The sequence below is a fragment of the Prionailurus viverrinus genome, chromosome C1, assembly GCF_022837055.1.
Source record: "Prionailurus viverrinus isolate Anna chromosome C1, UM_Priviv_1.0, whole genome shotgun sequence".
NCBI lineage: Eukaryota > Metazoa > Chordata > Mammalia > Carnivora > Felidae > Prionailurus > Prionailurus viverrinus.
This window is the reverse complement of record NC_062568.1, coordinates 205,560,957-205,578,249: the sequence shown is the minus strand read 5'-3', so window position 1 is coordinate 205,578,249 and position 17,293 is coordinate 205,560,957. Positions and strand designations below refer to the sequence as shown.

Sequence of the window (17,293 nt, the reverse complement as noted above, 5' to 3'; positions counted from 1 at the left end):
CGTTTTAATTTAAGTTCTTTGTGCTCAACTCACAATGGAACATTTGAGAGAGGAGATAAAGTCAGTCTGCAATCATGTAGCATCATAGAAAGTGGGAAGGAGATCTCAAATATGGCGGAAAGCTCACCTTCTGGGGGTGTGGGTTTTGGCCGGTGGACCGGGATAGGTTAGTGGAGATGACAGTGGTACATATTGTGGCATCTGAGAATAGGGTGCCAGTGGTTCACCTGTCACCAGAAGTATTGCTTTGCAGGTTTTCCTGACCCATCTGAACCAGTGAAAGGATTTTGGCAGCCACAGGCTGTGGGGAGCCCCCCCTCCTCCCTCCCTTTCACTGGAAACTGAAGTAGGTTTTTTCTTAATCTTTAACTTCTGTCCTGACCTTTTTCCTCCCTGTCCTTAGAAGGGAGTTGCTGAGTGCAAGGTGAAAGTGACCAATCTGTCAGGGAAGAGGATGTGTTCAAAGCATGAGAGTAGTGTCGAGTTCACCTCTTTGGTCACTTACTGAAGTTCTCATACATGCTACAAAGCTAACCGGGTGGCACAGGCCAGGAAACAGGGCCGAGAAAGGGAATTGCAAACCATAACCTTGCTAATAAAAGAGCCAGCTCTTTCAAGAGTGATGTGGTAAGAGGATGTTGGCTGAAGAAATGAATAAATACAAATGTGTGGTATCTGATGTACCGTGGAGTCTATACTAATAGCAGATTTCTAAGCTCAGTTTTAGAATCTGTCTTGTAATGACAACTATGTGTATCTCTCTGGTGCTTCAGACTGCCTTTCTGTGCTTATTTCCTATTTAAAAATATTCTCTGTGCCGAATAAAAAAATACTTTTTCTTTCCTAACCGGTATTAGTGTGATGCCCCGTCCTTACAGATTCAGAGCACATCACAGTGCTTGGCTAGGAAAGTTTGGGGCATCGCAGTTATAGTTAAAGCAGTGTTTGGAGGCAGGGGTTACGGTATGGGAATAAGAATGTTATTCCAGTCCATCTGGAGATATTTGGTATGCGAGATGCTTTGGGAGATGCCAGGAAGATGGACATAGTGACCAAGAGTATGGGTTTTGTAGCCGGACTGGTTTTGAATCCCATTTCCTCCATTTACCAGTAACTTGGGCAACTTACTCCAATTCTTCATGAATTCTCAAATTCTTCCTGTCCGTGAATCGGAGAGAATATTAACGGTCTCATGAGGTTCTGAGGACTGGACACGTTAATGTAGGTCAAGTAGCTTAGAACCGTTCTTGGCATACAGCGGGCCCTCAGTCGATGTTAGTTACCATCATCCTCCACTGTCACGATCGTCAGCCTATGATTGGCGTGGGTTGGACTTGAAGCGTGGATTGTGCACAACATACTGAAAGTAATAAACTGCAAATAGCGTACAAGTAGTTGAAGGAGAGAGAGAGAATTTGTATAAGCTGTTATTTGTTTAGTCACTCGGCAAACACCGTTGTGTGCCTGCTTTGGGTCTGGCTCCGTGCTAAGGGGCGATACAAAGAGCGGGGACAGGAGAAGATTCTAGGAGCTCAGGCCTAGGGGCTGGGCCTGGTCTCCCCACTCACAAGCTACTTGTGACTGTGAGCAAGTTACTTGGGCCTCCTCTCCACCCCCTGTGCCTCTTGCCAGCTGAGATCAGGCAGATCTAGGGCGGGTTCGAGCCCTGCTGCTCAGCGGCTCTGTGAGTTTCAAGCAGATTGCGTTTCTCTAAGCCTAACGTCCCTCACGTTGAAATGGAGAAAATAATAGTATTTCCTCATGTTGTTGTGCGGATTGAATGAGGCGATGCATATCGAGTGCTTGGCACCAGTCAGGTCTCACTCAGTGGTACCTGCTATTTCTGTTCCTGTTCCATGTCCGCGTCTGTGGTCCTTGCCCTTGGACACCTGCTGTCTTGCTGGGGAGACAGACATGATACAGCAACACAAGGCAGCAGGTAGTAACTTGTTATACCAGAGACACAGGCAGAGTGCAGTGGGGTGCCGAGGAGGGGGGTCGTCCATCCAGTTCGTAGGACCCTAGGAGGCCGCAGTGCAGGGTCTCGATAGGCGGCGTGGGACGGGTCACGACATTGCGGGTAGCATGAAGCTTGTGAGCACAGGCCAAAGGTGGAAAGCTCGCAGGGCATGTTTGGGATGGTTTGGGGCCAGAAGATAGCAGCTGCTGGTGTCATGTCGGGGAGGCAGGACTTCGGGCCGTGGGCACATCTCTATTTGTGACGCAGCACTTCGGCTCCCTCTCCTTTTTGTTCCTATAAGCCCTGAACCTCAGGCTGGCTTTTTTTTTTTTTTTTTAATTTTTTTAATGTTTATTTGTTTTTGAGAGAGAGAGAGAGAGAGAGAGAGAGAGAGAGAGAGAGCGCATGAGCAGGGGAGGAGCAGAGACAGGGAGGGAGACACAAAGTGAAACAGGCTCTGAGCTGTCAGCACAGAGCCCGATGTGGGGCTCGAACTCCGGAATGGCGAGATCATGACCTAATCTGAAGTCGGATGCTTAACCGACTCGGCCCCCCAGCTGCCCCGCTCAGGCTGGCTTTTTAAAAAAAATTTTTTTTTTTTCAACATTTATTTATTTTTGGGACAGAGAGAGACAGAGCATGAACGGGGGAGGGGCAGAGAGAGAGGGAGACACAGAATCGGAAGCAGGCTCCAGGCTCTGAGCCATCAGCCCAGAGCCTGACGCGGGGCTCGAACTCACGGACCGCGAGATCGTGACCTGGCTGAAGTCGGACGCTTAACCGACTGCGCCACCCAGGCGCCCCAAGGCTGGCTTTTTAAGTGACGCAGAGCCGAGGGAGGAGAATTCAGTAGTCATTGGTGATGACTGAAAAGCAGCCGGCCCCTAGATTTACCCCAGTTCTAGGGACTTTGTTTCTTGGTAGCCTAACTAAGCTGAGGAGTTTTTGAATGAGACATCCAGGAATAAGCCTGTGTGTTATCTGCCCGGAAATAAACGAACAGCGCTCTCATTTATAAAGTGCTCACCTCCTCTGGGTCCCTTGAGGGACCTTTCCCAGCAGGGCCAGTTGTGGGCACACATTTGAGTGGGTGGGGAATCAGAGAGCCTTCCGACTGGAAGGCTTCCACTGCCACCCTTTTGTCTGATTCCTTTGTTATTGACTCGCCTTGAGCGGCCCTTCTTGTTCTTTCCTCTGTCTCTTCTCCTTCGTCGACCACCTCTCTTGCCCTCTGTGCTTTAATGTTTCTCGGTGTGGACTGCCTGCAACTCCTTCCCGCAGGTGGATAGCACTTCCCGCAGGTGGATAGCAGCCACCTGCCTTTGTGACAGATGTGGGTATTGGAAACTAGGGCAGATGATTCAAATCGCAAATGATGCTCTTCAGAAGAAGGAGAAATGATATACTTTCCCCCTCTAAGTCAGTTTCAACTGTTGAGGAACATGTTTCATGTCCCCCTCCCCCCTCATGAGCGTTTACTCCCCAAATGTGGAAATAGGGTTGCATCCGGGATCTCTGGGGTTATTAACTTCTCCTTGTGGCTAGTCTTTATTTTTAATTTACTTATTTGAGTGTGTGTGAGAAAGAGAGAGGTGGGGGGGGCAGAGAGGGGGAGAGAGAGAGAATCCTAAGCAGGCTCTGCACTCCGAGCTGAGCCCGACCCGGGGCTCCATCCCATGAACCATGAGATCGTGATCTGAGCCGAAATCAAGAGTTGGACACCTGACCGACCAAGCCACCCAGGCACCGCAGCTCTTTGGTTGGTCTTTAAGCTTTGTGGGGACCCACATAGATACGTTTCTGCAAAAGTCTAAAACATAAGCTGCTTGCATTTGCTCAGCATCTGCCAAGTTGCTAGATTTGAATACTTCTTTAGAATCCAGTTACCCACAAGTTCTGAACAGTCATTTAAAGGAAAAAATAATTGTTTCTTGTATTAGTTGTCTTTGGCTTGCTTGCCTTTCTTCTGAGTTCTCGTACCAGTTAGTGGTTGCTGGGTGGTTGTCGTCTGTACTCCTTTTCTCAGAAATTGCCCGAGGTCGTGCAAACAGTTTTGTCGAATGTTGCCTGTCTCCGCCCTTCAGGATGGGGCCCTGCCTCCTCTCTTCACATTCCCAGTGGCCAGCTCAGTGCCTCCTACACACTGAGGAGTCACCTCTGGGAGAGCGAGAGGTCAGCCGCTCCCTCTTGACTGTGTCGCTTCAGAGACATCTTGGACCTCTAGGTTTAAGTCCTATAAAAGCTGGGTCTGACAAGGACCTTCAGCGGTGGTTTGTTCTTTGCTTTCTGACAGGTAATTAAGCCTGCAAGTGGAGATATGGAGGAGAACATGTGGAGCTGGTCTCTCCAGAAGGGAGTGCAGCTCCTTTTGATGACCAACTTTAACTCAGGGGCTCTCAGATGTTGTGTGCAATATACCCATTTGTTGGGGAGTGGGGGATTTGCAGGAGCTTGTTAAAAATCACAGATTTCTTGTTTTAATCCCAGAGATGTCTGGGCAGGGGGCCCAGGAGCCTGCATTTCTTTCCAGGTGATTCAGATGTTAATGGTTCTCTACTGAACATGCATCTAAACTCGTCTAAACTCGGGGTCTGCAACCTAGCCACTGGCCAAATCCAGACCGAGAATGTCGCTTTTATATTTTTAAAGGCTTGTAAACAACAACAACAACAGAGAGAATATACAACAGATACCGTAAGGCTTGAAATATTTACTATCTGGCTTATTATCGAAAAAGATCCCAGGCTAAACCCTTCATCCTCAGGCAAGCTTCGGCTGTCAGAGGGGGATGGTCAGGAAAGTAGTGCACATAAAGTCCATGGGCTAGTCTGGCGCTGCTTCTGGCTTTTTATAGCTGGGTGGAGATGGAAGACTTTCCCTTTAACCTGCAATGATACGCACACAGTAGGCACCTACTGCATTTGCTGGATGAACATTTCATGATGTTGTTTTTATTTCTTAGGTGCTGTTGAGTTGGAAAACTTGCCGTTGAAGAAAGATGCCTTGAAAGAGCTGGAATTACCGTTTGAAGTCAAAGCTGGTATGCGGGCCTCTAAGGCCGAGAGAGGCGGTTTTGAGTCTTACGCTGCTTGGGATGTGAAAACTGAGACCCCTTGAGTTTGGCTCTGTTTGAGCAGGAAGAGGCAGGATAGGAAGTATAGACTGTAGATCAGTCCTAAAGTGTGGCCTTGTCTATCAGGATGACCTTGGGTGGTGGTGGGAAGGTCAGGTGTTCCCCAGGCCCATTGAATCAGAATTGGCAAGGGAGTGTCACTGAACTTTTTTTTAATGTTTATTTATTTTTGAGACAACGTGAGAGACAGAGTGCAAGCAGCGGAGGGGCAGATAGAGGGAGACACCGAATCTGAAGTGGGCTCCAGGCTCTGAGCTGTCAGCTCAGAGCCTGATGCTGGGCTCAAACTTACGAGCCGTGAGATCGTGACCTGAGCTGAAGTCGGACGCTTAACCGACTGACCCGCTTAGGCGCTCCCAACCAGCATTTTTAATAAGCATCCCCAGGTGATTCTTATGTTTCTTAAAGAACTTCTAGATACAGGGAGTTCTTATTTTTGGAGAATTCTTTATATTATGGAGAGACAGTTTACTGAATGAAAGGTGGGCTTTGGAGCAGTGTGCTTGGGTGTATATTCCATATCTACCATTCTCTGGCTGTGTGACCTTGTGGAAGTTCCCTCACAACTCTGTGTGTGCCTCGTAGTCTTTAAGATGAGAGGATAATTGTTGTACCTACATCAGAGGGTTGTGGAGAGGAATACGTGAGTTAATGCATTAAAATTACTCAGAATGATGCCTGGCACACTCATAGATTTTTGCAGTTATTATAGGAGTTCTGCAGGTTTGGTAAGGAAACAAGAATGGTCATGGAATAAAAATATTCTTTGTTAGGGCACCTGGCTGGCTCAATTGGAGCGTGCAACTCTTGATCTTGGGTTTATGAGTTCGAGCCCCACGGTAGGTGTAGAAATTACTTAAAAATAAAATATATTTTTTGGGGCGCCTGGGTGGCTCAGTCGGTTAAGCATCTGACTTCAGCTCAGGTCACGATCTCGCAGTTCGTGAGTTCAAGCCCCGTGTCGGGCTCTGGGCTGATGGCTCAGAGCCTGGAGCCTGCTTCCAATTCTGTGTCTCCCTCTCTCTCTGCCCCTCCCCCGTTCATGCTCTGTTTCTCTCTGTCTCAAAAATAAATAAAAACGTTAAAAAAATATATATATATTTTTTAAATTTCTTTTTTTTTTTTAAGTTTATTTATTTTGAGAGAGAGAAGGGGAGGAGCAGAGAGAGAGGGAGAGAGAGAGAATTACAAGCAGGCTCTGCACTGTCAGCATGGAGCCCGACTTGGGGCTTGAACCCATGAATCGTGAGAGCATGACCTGAGCTGAAACCAAGAGCTGGACACTCAACTGATTGAGCCACCCAGGTGCCCCTTAAAAGTAAAATCTTAAAAAAAACAAAACAAAACAACTACATTCTTTGTTAAATGACCATGTATAAAATTAGTCCCTATTCAGACACCACTCATCATTCAAAAATAGCCTGTTGATGTCATTCTTTCCCTTATTTTTGGATACTTATATTAAAATAAAATGCAAGTACAATGCAAATCAGTTGCTAGGTGAAATAAGATAGAAATCTTGCAAAAGATTTAGACTTTCTTGAAGTCAATTCAAGTGATGGGTGAACTGCCAGAATCATAGGCAAAGACCCTGACCGATTAGAATCTTAAAGAAACTCTGGAATGATGATACTGTGGATGTTTCCAAAAGAGTTATTATTTGAGTATCAAAGGATTCAGAGAGGCTCTTGGAGGAAATTGATGAGGTTTTCTCATATTTTTGCAAAAACGACCCTATTTGTATTCTGCAAAAATTAAATGAAATGTAACAGAAGTTATATTTTGCTTGTCGTCTATCAAATATGCCTCTTCCTCCCAATTAATTTAGGTTAGAATTGCAACTGCACTCTAATTATTGTTAAACTCTTTGTGGTGAAAACTGGTATATGGTTTTGGTTATAATATTAACTATTAAGTATACAAAACTTACTTGCAGGGTGCCTGGCTGGCTCGGTTGGTAGAGCATGCGACTCTTGATCTCAGGGTTGTGAGTTCAAGCCCCATGTTGAGTGTGGAGCCTACTTAAAAAAAAAAAAAAAGAAACCCAGAGCTCCCAATAAAGCTCCCTCCAAAATTAAAAAAAACAAAAAAAAACTTACTTTCATTTTTCTGGATAAAATCCAAATTAAAATGTTTTTCATTATTTGTTGTCACATTTCTTAACTTGTTACTGGATTACACAGTCACTTGGTGTTAATGATATTTTATCTTTAACAGGTCAATCCTACTTGAATTCTAGATCTTAGAGGGAAATGATCACCTTCTGATAACATATGTTTCAGAGATACGATATTAGTTGGGCCGTGTGGATCTTTGAGAGCCATTAGGACAGTTCAGATATTCTTTTTTTTTTTAAGTTTATTTATTTATTTTGAGAGAGAGTACAGGAGGGGCAGAGAGAGAAGGAGAGAGAGAATACCAAGCGGGCTCTGCATCGCCAGCACAGAGCCCAACGTGGGGCTCGAACTCATGAACCGTGAGATCATGACCTGAGCCGAAATCGAGGGTCAGACGCTTAACCGATTGAGCCACCCAGATGCCACCAGTTCAGATAGTTCTATGCACTGTTGTTAGTAGGACATGCCTTTTACTAATTGTCTTTAAAGAAGGCCTGTATCCTAGGAAGCTCGGCTAGAAATGGTGGGACTGGGAAAATCCTATCACGGTCCTAGCAGGCCATTTAGTTTCGCATCAGCCTGTGTTCTCCTGAAGGATCAGAATTCGTTCTCAACAGAGTGCCACTGCAGGACCGCCCGCGCTGCAGTTGGTATGTTCAAGACCGGACACATCGTAAGCCCGGTAACTCCCAAGAAGTGCTTCTCAACCAGCCAACTAATAACCAACGAGAAATGAGTTTAGTGCTCTTAGGCTTGTGCAGGTGCTATGGGGAGAAAGACACCCCAACGTCGTTTAAGATGTAGGTTAGTTGGGGAAGAGGCAGTGCACAGAGGAGAGGTGTTGCGTTTGATAGGGTGAAGCCACTGCACTTTTTCCACCTTCTAGTTTATTGGGTCTTGTTCTTACAGATGTCAGTGTACTAACTTCTGTCTCCCACGTACGAGAACCCGCTGCCTATTTTCGTAGATTAAACAATAAATTGTAAAAGTACTAATGCTTCTTACAGAAAACTGGAAGAATACAGAAAAATAGAAGTGCCAACACTGTGTGTCGGCATTTCACGAGATTTTGCTTTTCCCAGGCTTGATTGGGAAGGTGACTCTTCAGATTCCCTTTTATCGCCCCCACGTGGACCCTTGGGTGATCTCCATCTCCAGCCTTCACTTAATTGGAGCCCCTGAAAAGCTAGAGGATTTCGATGATGAGAAGGAGAAGCTCTTGGAGAGGGAGCGCAAGAAGGCTCTACTTCAAGCCCTGGAGGACAGATGGAAGGCAAGCCACACCCCCCTCGGCCACCAGAGCAGCTGCGGCGAGGCACAGCATGTGAGCAGAGCATTGGACGCGGCTAACCCTCGCTCTTTCCTTTGTAGAATGAACGCCAGCGGAAGGGGGAGTCCTACTGGTATTCAGTCACTGCCTCAGTAGTTACGAGAATTGTGGAGAATATCGAAGTAAGTCCTGCTGACTTTTATAAAGTATGAACACGACAGGGACTTCTCAGGCTTACGAGTGTGTGCTCCTTAGTACTTGGTTTCTCGTGGGCTTAACTGATGCGGGGTATGCGGTGCCACGGCTCACTGCTCAGGTGTGCCCTTTCATAGGCAGTGCCAGGAGGGAAACCTGAAGAGCAAGCCTCCAGCCCTGGGCAGACACAGGTTTTTCTTGCTCTGGCTCGTGCGAGTAGGAGTTTCATTTTCACTCACCTTGTACTTCACTTTGTTCTTGAGTGTCGCCCTCTTCCTTGCTACAGGATGTACCTCCTAAGAAGCCGGGTCACCTGCACCTTCGTGACTGATTCTTCTAGGGCAAATCACTTAATCTCTCTGGTCTCGGTTTCTTCCTCTGTACAATGAGAGAGGTCGGATACGTGGTTTCTAGTGGGTGGCGTAGTGAATTGCGAGCAGCCCACTGAGGTGTTTCATCTCTAACTGACGTTTCTGGTGGCAGGTTGATGAGGTGGCAGGTGCTCGGGCTGCTGGCCACATTTTCTGCTTTAATTACAATTTTGTTTTGTCCTCAAAAGCTAGATCAGGGTCCGCACTGATGTTCATGAATGCCATAAGAGTAAGGCTGTACTTATTACTACATCCGGGGTTTTCTTGCATTGCCAAGGTGACAGAGGCCAAAATGGTTTCGGGGTACACCACTTCCCCCAAAAATGCAGTCTGAGGTTGTTGGTTTCATAACTGTCAGAACATTGACAAAGAGATTGGTACATTTGAGGTGAGTGCTTTGAATTGTTTTAGGCAGTTGTATTTTTAAGTTTTTTTTAGCTTTCATTAATTTTAAATAGTTCATTATTTTTATTTTTAATAATAGCTTTATTGAGATTTAGTTAACATTCCATAAAGTTCATACTTAAAAAAAATTTTTTCTTTTAATGTTTGAGAGACAGAGCACGAGCAAGGAAGGGGCAGAGAGAGAGAGAGACAGAGAGACAGAGAGACAGAGGGAGACACAGAATCCAAAGCAGGCTCCAGGCTCTGAGCTGTCAGCACAGAGCCCGACGTGGGGCTTGAACTCACGAACCATGAGATCATGACCTGAGCTGGAGTTGGACTCTTAACTGACTGAGCCACCTAGGCACCCCATAAAGTTCACAGACTTTTAACATGTACACTCTAGTGTTTTTTAGTGTATTTACAAAGTGCCTAGATTACCACTCTCTAATTCCAAAACACCTTCATTACCCCAAAAAGAAACTTCATGCCCACTTAGTAGCTACTCCCATTTCTCCTCTCCCTCTAGCCCCCCTCTAATCTATCTTCTTTATGGAAATTGCCTGGTTTGGACACCTCATATCCGTGTGATCGTTCATCACGTGGCCTTTTGCGTCTGGCTTCTTGCACTTGGCATAATACTTTCAAGGTTCATCCGTGTTGTGGCATGTACCAGCACTTTATTCCTTTTTAAGGCTGAATAAAGTGTTCCCGTGTATGGATTGTCAAAGATAAACAAAGCTGGATGTTAGTTGAAGCAGTGAAAACAGATTTTATTCAGTAACTACTGACAGAAGTGGCAGGAGCAGAGCTCTGTTCCAGTTTGCACAGAGGTGACTAGGCCTTTTAAAGGGAGAGTGAGGTGGGATCGGTGTCGGGGAGGGCTCAGGTGAAGAATTCTAAAAGGTCAGTGTCAATGTGATAAGGCCAGCTGTATCTGCTGGCTGGGCTTCTGTGCTCCCACAGAGATTGGGAGACAGGGCCTCTCCTTCCTGATGATTACATTTCAGAGGAACGGCTTTCATGTCCTTGATTGTAGGAGATACACACACATCTCATAGGGACAGAGAAAGGATTCACAATTGTCAGCCCTTCTGGGTCAGTGCTTTTAAGAAAGGGAGGTCAGGGACCTATTGTCAGGCGTTGGCTGGAACAAACAGCCCTGAGCTTTTCCAGACAGGAACTCGGGAGGAGGCCGGCATGTCCCAGGCATGCAGCTTTAGGCTGCTAGAAACCTCCTCAAAGTGCAGGAGTTTGAATGGAGTATTCATACTGAGGGTTTTTGCGGTTTTCAGGCTATACTACATTGTGTTTATCTGCTTATCAGTTGATGGACATTTGGGTTGTTTCCACTTTTTAGCTATTATAAATAATGCTGGTATAAACATTCGTGTATGTGGTTTTGTGTGCATATATGTTTTCAGTTTTCTTAAGTACATACCTAGGAGTAGAATTGTGGAGTCATACGGTAACTCTGTGTTTAATTTCATGAGGAACTGACAGACTGTTTTCCAAAGGGGCTGTGCTGTTTTACAATTTCACCATATAACGTATGAACTTTTTAATTTCTCCACATCCTCCTCAACACTTGTTACTGTCTATCTTTTGATAATAACCAGACTAGTGGGTATGAGGTGGTACCTCACTGTGGTTTTGACTTGCCTTTCCTTAACGGCTAATGTTGAACATCTTTCCATGTGCTTATGGCCGCTTGTGTATCTTTTTTTGAGAAATGTCTATCCAGATCCCATTTCCATTGAAAACATTGGTTTATTTTATTTTTTTAATTATTAAAAAGTTTTTAAATTTTCTTTTCTTGAAGAAGTGTGAGCCGGGGAGAGGGGCAGAGGGGGAGAGAGACAGAATCCTAAGCAGGCTCCACATTCAGTGGAGAGCTGGACGTGGGGCTTGATCCCATGACCGTGGGATCGTGGCCTGAGCCCAAATTGAACGCTCAGTTGACTGAGCCATCCAGGTGCCCTGGTTTACTTGTTTACTGTTGGGTGGCAAGTGTTCCTTGTGTATTTTAGTCCCTTATTAGATGTATGATTTGCAGATATTTTCTCTCATCCTATGGGTTGTCTTTTCGCTTTCTGTTAACGATTTTTAATTCACTGAAGCAGAGTGCCTTTTCTGTAGCCCACCCACAGGGGCAAGGGGAAGTAAACAGGTACAAAGTGTATGTGCCCTCCTGGTGTACCTGAGTCTAGGTGCCGGGACACTGGGGCAAGATTAAGGTATCGTAAGAGAGGGCAGGCCAGTTCTCTAGATCCGGTGGTATTTCTTTGAATGTTTCTTTAAGGGGTCTTCTGGAATGGTGTGTGTGCCCTAAGCATTTGTGTAAACTACCTGCTGTAGTTTACTTAAATGCTAAGGGCAGTTTGACGTCTCCCTGTGGTATTCTGCCTGCAGCACATGTCAAAGTGCATTTTCCTTTTTTCTCCCCCTTGCAGTTAAAAATTCAAGATGTCCATTTGCGCTTTGAAGATGGCGTTACCAATCCGTCCCATCCTTTTGCATTTGGCATCTGTATTAAGAATGTGTCCATGCAGAATGCTGTGAATGAGCCTGTGAGTATGAACCGGCCCGCTAACCAGGAAGAAAGCACTGGTTTTAGGGAATTTGGGGTCCTGCCTTCGTCGTTTCGTGTTCCGTAAAGGAGGCTGCGTTCTTCCTCACCAAGTTCTTGGGCGGCTGTGCGCGCCGCTTGTCTGTGCCAACAGATTAATTTACCAAAATAGGAAAATGGCTCATTTTCTCTGACCTTTTGTTGCGTGGCTCATCCGTTCAACGTCGATGCGGCCCCATTTATCTTGTGCCTGAAGAAACTGAGTTCTCATCCTGTGTGCACCTCTGGGGGTAAACTCTTTCTGTTTCACAGATTCAGCCATCCTCTGGGAATACTTGTCGATGCCTTCCACATCTTGAACTCCATTCTCCACCTCCTTTTGGCCTCCTGGTTCGTGGGCTTTACCTGCGGGACACCTCTGTGGTGTTTTGGTGTCACAACCAAAATTATCCCATTATGTTCCATTGGCCCATTTTGCGTCCCTGAAACCAGCTTTTTCCCTTTATTCTCTAACATGTTATGGAGTCTTAAAACGCACGAAACTAACCTCTCTTGAGCCCTTTCCCATGCCAGGCGCTTTTCTTCATGCTTCACGTGATTGACCTCGTTGAATATGCAGCGCTCTTTACCGCACCTCTGTCAGCCTCCTCCTACACACGGCCGAAGATGCTAAGGTGCACGGCGATGGAGTGGAAGGGCCAGGTCCCGAAGCTGCGTGGCCCAGCTGCCAAGCGGGGGTTTGCAAACTGTGGACTGGAGAGCAAAGCCCCCCCACTCCCCCTTCTTGTCTGTAAAGAATTACCGGATCCCTGCCACACCCGTCATTTACATATTGTGCAGGGCTGCCTTTGTGCTCTGGTGGGCAGCGTTGAGTAGTTACAAGCGCAACCCCACGGTCCGTGAAGGCTTCTTCACATTTGCTCTCTGGCCCTTTGTGGAAGTTTGCCGTCCCTGCTCCGGAGCGTGTGTTCTGAGCCACTGCACTGACCTCCAGAAACCCAGGCTCCCCCTTTTGCTTCTTGTTCCTCAACTTCCATATCCGTCTGCTCACAGCACCCCGCCAGTTTTCCTTGCACAAGGTCTCAAGTGTGTCCCTTCCTCGTATCCTCACGGCCACCGTCTCACTTTAGGATCCTGTAAACTTTGGCCCAGGCTGATAAAATATCCTGGTGCTTCCATCCCAGGGATAAAATATCCCCTTGCTTCCATCCCAGGCCCTTGGTTCTTTCTAAACCAGTGCTTCCCAGTCTCTTCCACATCACGGCCCACATGGAAATACAATATTATTTGTACAGGGCGCCGGGGCAAATGCATGTGGCTGCTTGAGGCTGGAGGTGGTCAGGCAGATGTTTCTAAAATGTAACTGGAGCCTGTAAACTTGCTCATTTCTCGATCCACTCATGATTCGTTTTCTCTAGCACACCGAAGGGGAAGGCTCTACTTTGCAGTGTTGCCAGAGTTCTGTTTCTGAACAGAACAGATACCTAAGCCTGGTGCATGCCTACCTCAAAACCCTCCATGGCTCCATGGCTCCTCGAGTGTGAAGTCCAGACTCCTTAGTATGGCATCCACTTCCTTCCCTTGTGTGTTCGTTTCCTAGGGCTGCCTTCACAAATTACCATGAGCAAAATGGCTTATAACGACAGAAATTTATTCTCTTTAATCCTGGAGGCCTGAAGTCCGGAATCAAGGTGTTTGCCGGGTCGGTTCCATCTGGAGGCTCTGTGGGAGAAACTGCCCCTCCTTGCTTCTGATGGTTAACCTCGGCGTTCCGTGGCTCGTGGATGCGTCACTCCATCCCTGCCTCTGTCGTGTGGTCTTCCTCCCCCATGTGTCTGCCTTCTCTTCTCAGAAGGGCATCGGTCATTAGATGAGGGCCCACCCTCGTCTGGTATGACCTCGTTTTAATTTGATTACATCAGTAAAGACCCTATTTCCAAATAATGTCCCATTCACAGGTTCCAGGAGGACATGAAGTTTTGGGGGGAGGGAAACCACTTAACCCAGCACACCTGGGTATTGTCAGCACTTAGCACCCCCGCTCCACATGTGTGTTCGTGCCTGTGTACCAGTGCTGCCCCCTCATCGAGAGGACAGCGCTCCCATCACACATGTAGTCCCCATCCTCTGAAGATATCACGCCTTTCGTACGGTGGACCTTGTACTCTGACACGTGTCCCCGTCCTTCCCCCCTGCCCTGTGCTAGAAACATACCCGTCTTTTGATGCTTATTCACCCGGTGACATTTTCGCTTTTGTTTGCTTATAGCATCTTCTCTATTCTTCTGCTTTCCCTCTGCTTGATTAAAATTGTGGCATGCCTGTCTCCCTAGTTAGCTAGATTTGGAAAACTGTAAGAGCAAAACCCATGTTTTAATTCAGTTTTGTATCCCCAGCACCTTGCCAAGTGCCTGACACATGCTTCCTCAGAAGTGGTTTGTTGAATGAGTGAATGGAGTTTGTGAATGAAGAGAGTCATCTTATTTTCTTCCCTGTTTTACCCCAGGTACAGAAGTTAATGCGGAAAAAACAACTAGATGTGGCAGAGTTTAGCATCTATTGGGATGTCGATTGCACTTTATTGGGGGATTTGCCTCAGGTGGAGTTACAGGTATGACTCTGGCAGAAGGCTTTATTGGAACACAGCACTGGAGTGTGGGGTCCCTGCCACGCCGGTGTTTGTTCTCTGTGGCTGTGGTCCTCATCCCATCCCACTCTTCGTCCGTCGGCATCCATGCTCAAGTGGTTTTGCTTGAGGAACTTGGTATGCGTGTAATTCTGAACAATATGTAGTGTTTGGGGTATGTTTCACATTTATATTGCATTGTAGATTTCTTTTTTTCCACTTAAAGCTGTGTTTTTAAGATCGATCAAGGTTGCTGTTTGTATTTCTAGTTCATTGCCTCTGACCACTGCACAGTATTCCACGGTAGGCATCTAACATGTTATAGTTATCTAGTCTTTAAGCCATCACAAACTTGACCTCCAGATTTTCATTTTATTTTTTATTTATTTGTGTTTTTTTTTGACATCCAGATTTTTATTTTAATTTTTTCAGTTTATTTTGAGAGAGAGTAAGAGACAGTGAGTGAGCTGGGGAAGGACAGAGAGAGAACCCCAAGCAGGCTATGCACTGCCGGCACAGAGCCTGATGTGGGGCTTCACCCCATGAACCTTGACATTATGACCTGAGCTGAGATCAAGAGTCGGACGTTCAACAACCGTCTGGGTTGCCCAGGCAGGCGCCCCTTGACATCCAGATTTTAAGTGAACGAAGCACCAGATGTGATTCTCAAAGAAGAGCTTTCTTATATAAATGTTGAAACTTGCCCTTTGGTGGTATTCTTTTAAGAAATACTTAGAAAGTCATTAAAAACATGGGACATAAAGTATTACTGTTTGTGAAGGATAGAAAAAATTCCGAGTTTAATCTTCAGTAAAGAAATCGTAGGTGGTTTAAGTGGAATGGAGAAAAAGGACTCATGTTTCCCCTCACCCAAGGTTTTCTTTGGCTTGCATGCTGTTGTACAGAATGGCTTTGTTTTGCTAATTCAATTAAATAAGTACTGTGCATCCATACAGTAGAGCCATTTACAGCTATAAAAAATAAGAACAAAGATCTTTATGATGAATATAGAAATGTCTCTAAGAGTTAGTGTTAAGTTTACAAAATTGAGGTAAAACAGCATATGTACCATTTGTATGAGAATAGTTAAAAAGCCAGAAAATCATTGAGTTCTCTGAACATACACAGAATGCCTCTGGTGGGATACATAAGAAACTGGTGTTATTGGTTGCTTCTGGGGAGAATAATTGGGTGGCTAGTGGATGGAGTCGGAAGGAGAGATTTCACCTTTTATTTGCCTTTCAGTTTTGAACCTTGTGAACATTTTACCTAATCAGAAATACAGATACATTTTTAAAGAAATGCTGGAGAACTTTATGGGGTGCCTGGGTGGCTCAGTTGGTTAAGTGTCTGACTCTTGATTTCGGCCCAGGTCATGATCTCAAGGTTTGTGAGTTTGAGACTTGCGTGAAGTGAGCGAGGAGCCTGCTCGGGATTCTCTGTCTTCCTCTCTCTCTGCCCCTCCCCTGCTCTCTCTTTTTCTCTCTCTCTCAAAATAAATAAACTTTAAGAGAAATGCTAGAGAGCTTTAGGCTCCCTGTTTTATCTTGATTTTGGATTCTGAGGTAATATCCCCTAGATTAGATAACTACCAGCATGTAACTTGATCCTGAAAACATTTGCTGTAATGACAGACGTTCTTGTCACACCCAGGAGGCCATGGACAAGAGCATGGAGAGTCGCGATCATCACTACATCCTGGAACCTGTGTGTGCGTCTGCTCTTTTGAAGAGAAATTGCGCCAAAGAACCTCTGAGGTCGCGACACACCCCCCGTATTGAATGTGATATTCATCTGGAGACCATCCCCTTGAAACTGTCTCAGGTACTCTTTCTTCCCAGTGGTTTATATTCTCCCTGTTGGACTGGTAACTGGGGCAAAAGAAGCACTTTGATAGAAGGGTCTCGATACTTCACAGCCCGTAGTGGGAAAGGAAGTGCACATGAGCCCATAGCTGTCTCCTGGGGTGCAAGATCCCGCCGTGTGTTACACAGCTGGATCGGGTTGCCCTCAGGTTAGTTTTGATTTGGCGTTCAAGTGCTGAACTAAGAGTCTGAGTGGCGGAGTACATCTGAATACCTCACTGTTCGCGGTCAGAGACCATTGCCACCTGATGCGGATATGTGGTCTCCAGTTTGCACTGGATTTCAGTTCAGCGGCTTGACCAATACGAATTGTTCTTGGTAGAGAGATGTCTTAACTGAGTAAACGAAACACGTCGGTTCTAACCTACTGATCTCTTAACCTCTGACGAAAAGCTGCAACACCGGCAAATCATGGAATTCCTCAAGGAGCTGGAACGGAAGGAGAGGCAGGTGAAGTTCCGAAAGTGGAAACCCAGAGTGGCTGTATCGGAGAAGTAAGGACCTATCAATTACATGTTGTATGTGACATGCGTGTTACAGAATGCTTTTTTGTTTGAGGAGATGAGGAGCTAAAAACGCGGTCGATTTTTCTGGCTGTTCCTATGCCATTTCTGTTGTTGATCTACGCTGGTGTTGTTGTCATACATGTAGTTGGTGTCGTGGGTTTACTGTCAGATGGAGTGCGGTGGAATTAAGATCCTCTGCGCCTCGCTGAGCAAGTAGGCTGGTGTTGCTCGGGTGGGGTCTGACTGTGTAGGAAACACTTTGTAGTGGTCTTTCCTGCCTCTGTCTGTTCTCTCGTGT

General features: G+C 46.1%; 1 protein-coding gene across 5 annotated transcripts in view; it reads left to right on the top strand.

The window, feature by feature from the left end:
* The window catches only part of VPS13D (vacuolar protein sorting 13 homolog D), a 257,320-nt gene that overhangs the window by 4,572 nt on the left and 235,455 nt on the right, over positions 1-17,293 (top strand). For 4 of the 5 annotated variants that reach the window (XM_047868772.1, XM_047868771.1, XM_047868775.1 and 1 more), the window contains exons 3-9: positions 4,923-5,000; positions 8,293-8,483; positions 8,582-8,662; positions 11,884-12,000; positions 14,505-14,609; positions 16,278-16,448; positions 16,883-16,983. In XM_047868772.1, the coding sequence (XP_047724728.1) occupies positions 4,923-5,000; positions 8,293-8,483; positions 8,582-8,662; positions 11,884-12,000; positions 14,505-14,609; positions 16,278-16,448; positions 16,883-16,983 (844 nt within the window). Of the gene's footprint in view, positions 1-4,922; positions 5,001-8,292; positions 8,484-8,581; positions 8,663-11,883; positions 12,001-14,394; positions 14,610-16,277; positions 16,449-16,882; positions 16,984-17,293 lie in introns of those variants that run through there. The other variant, XM_047868773.1, reaches the window with a different exon arrangement.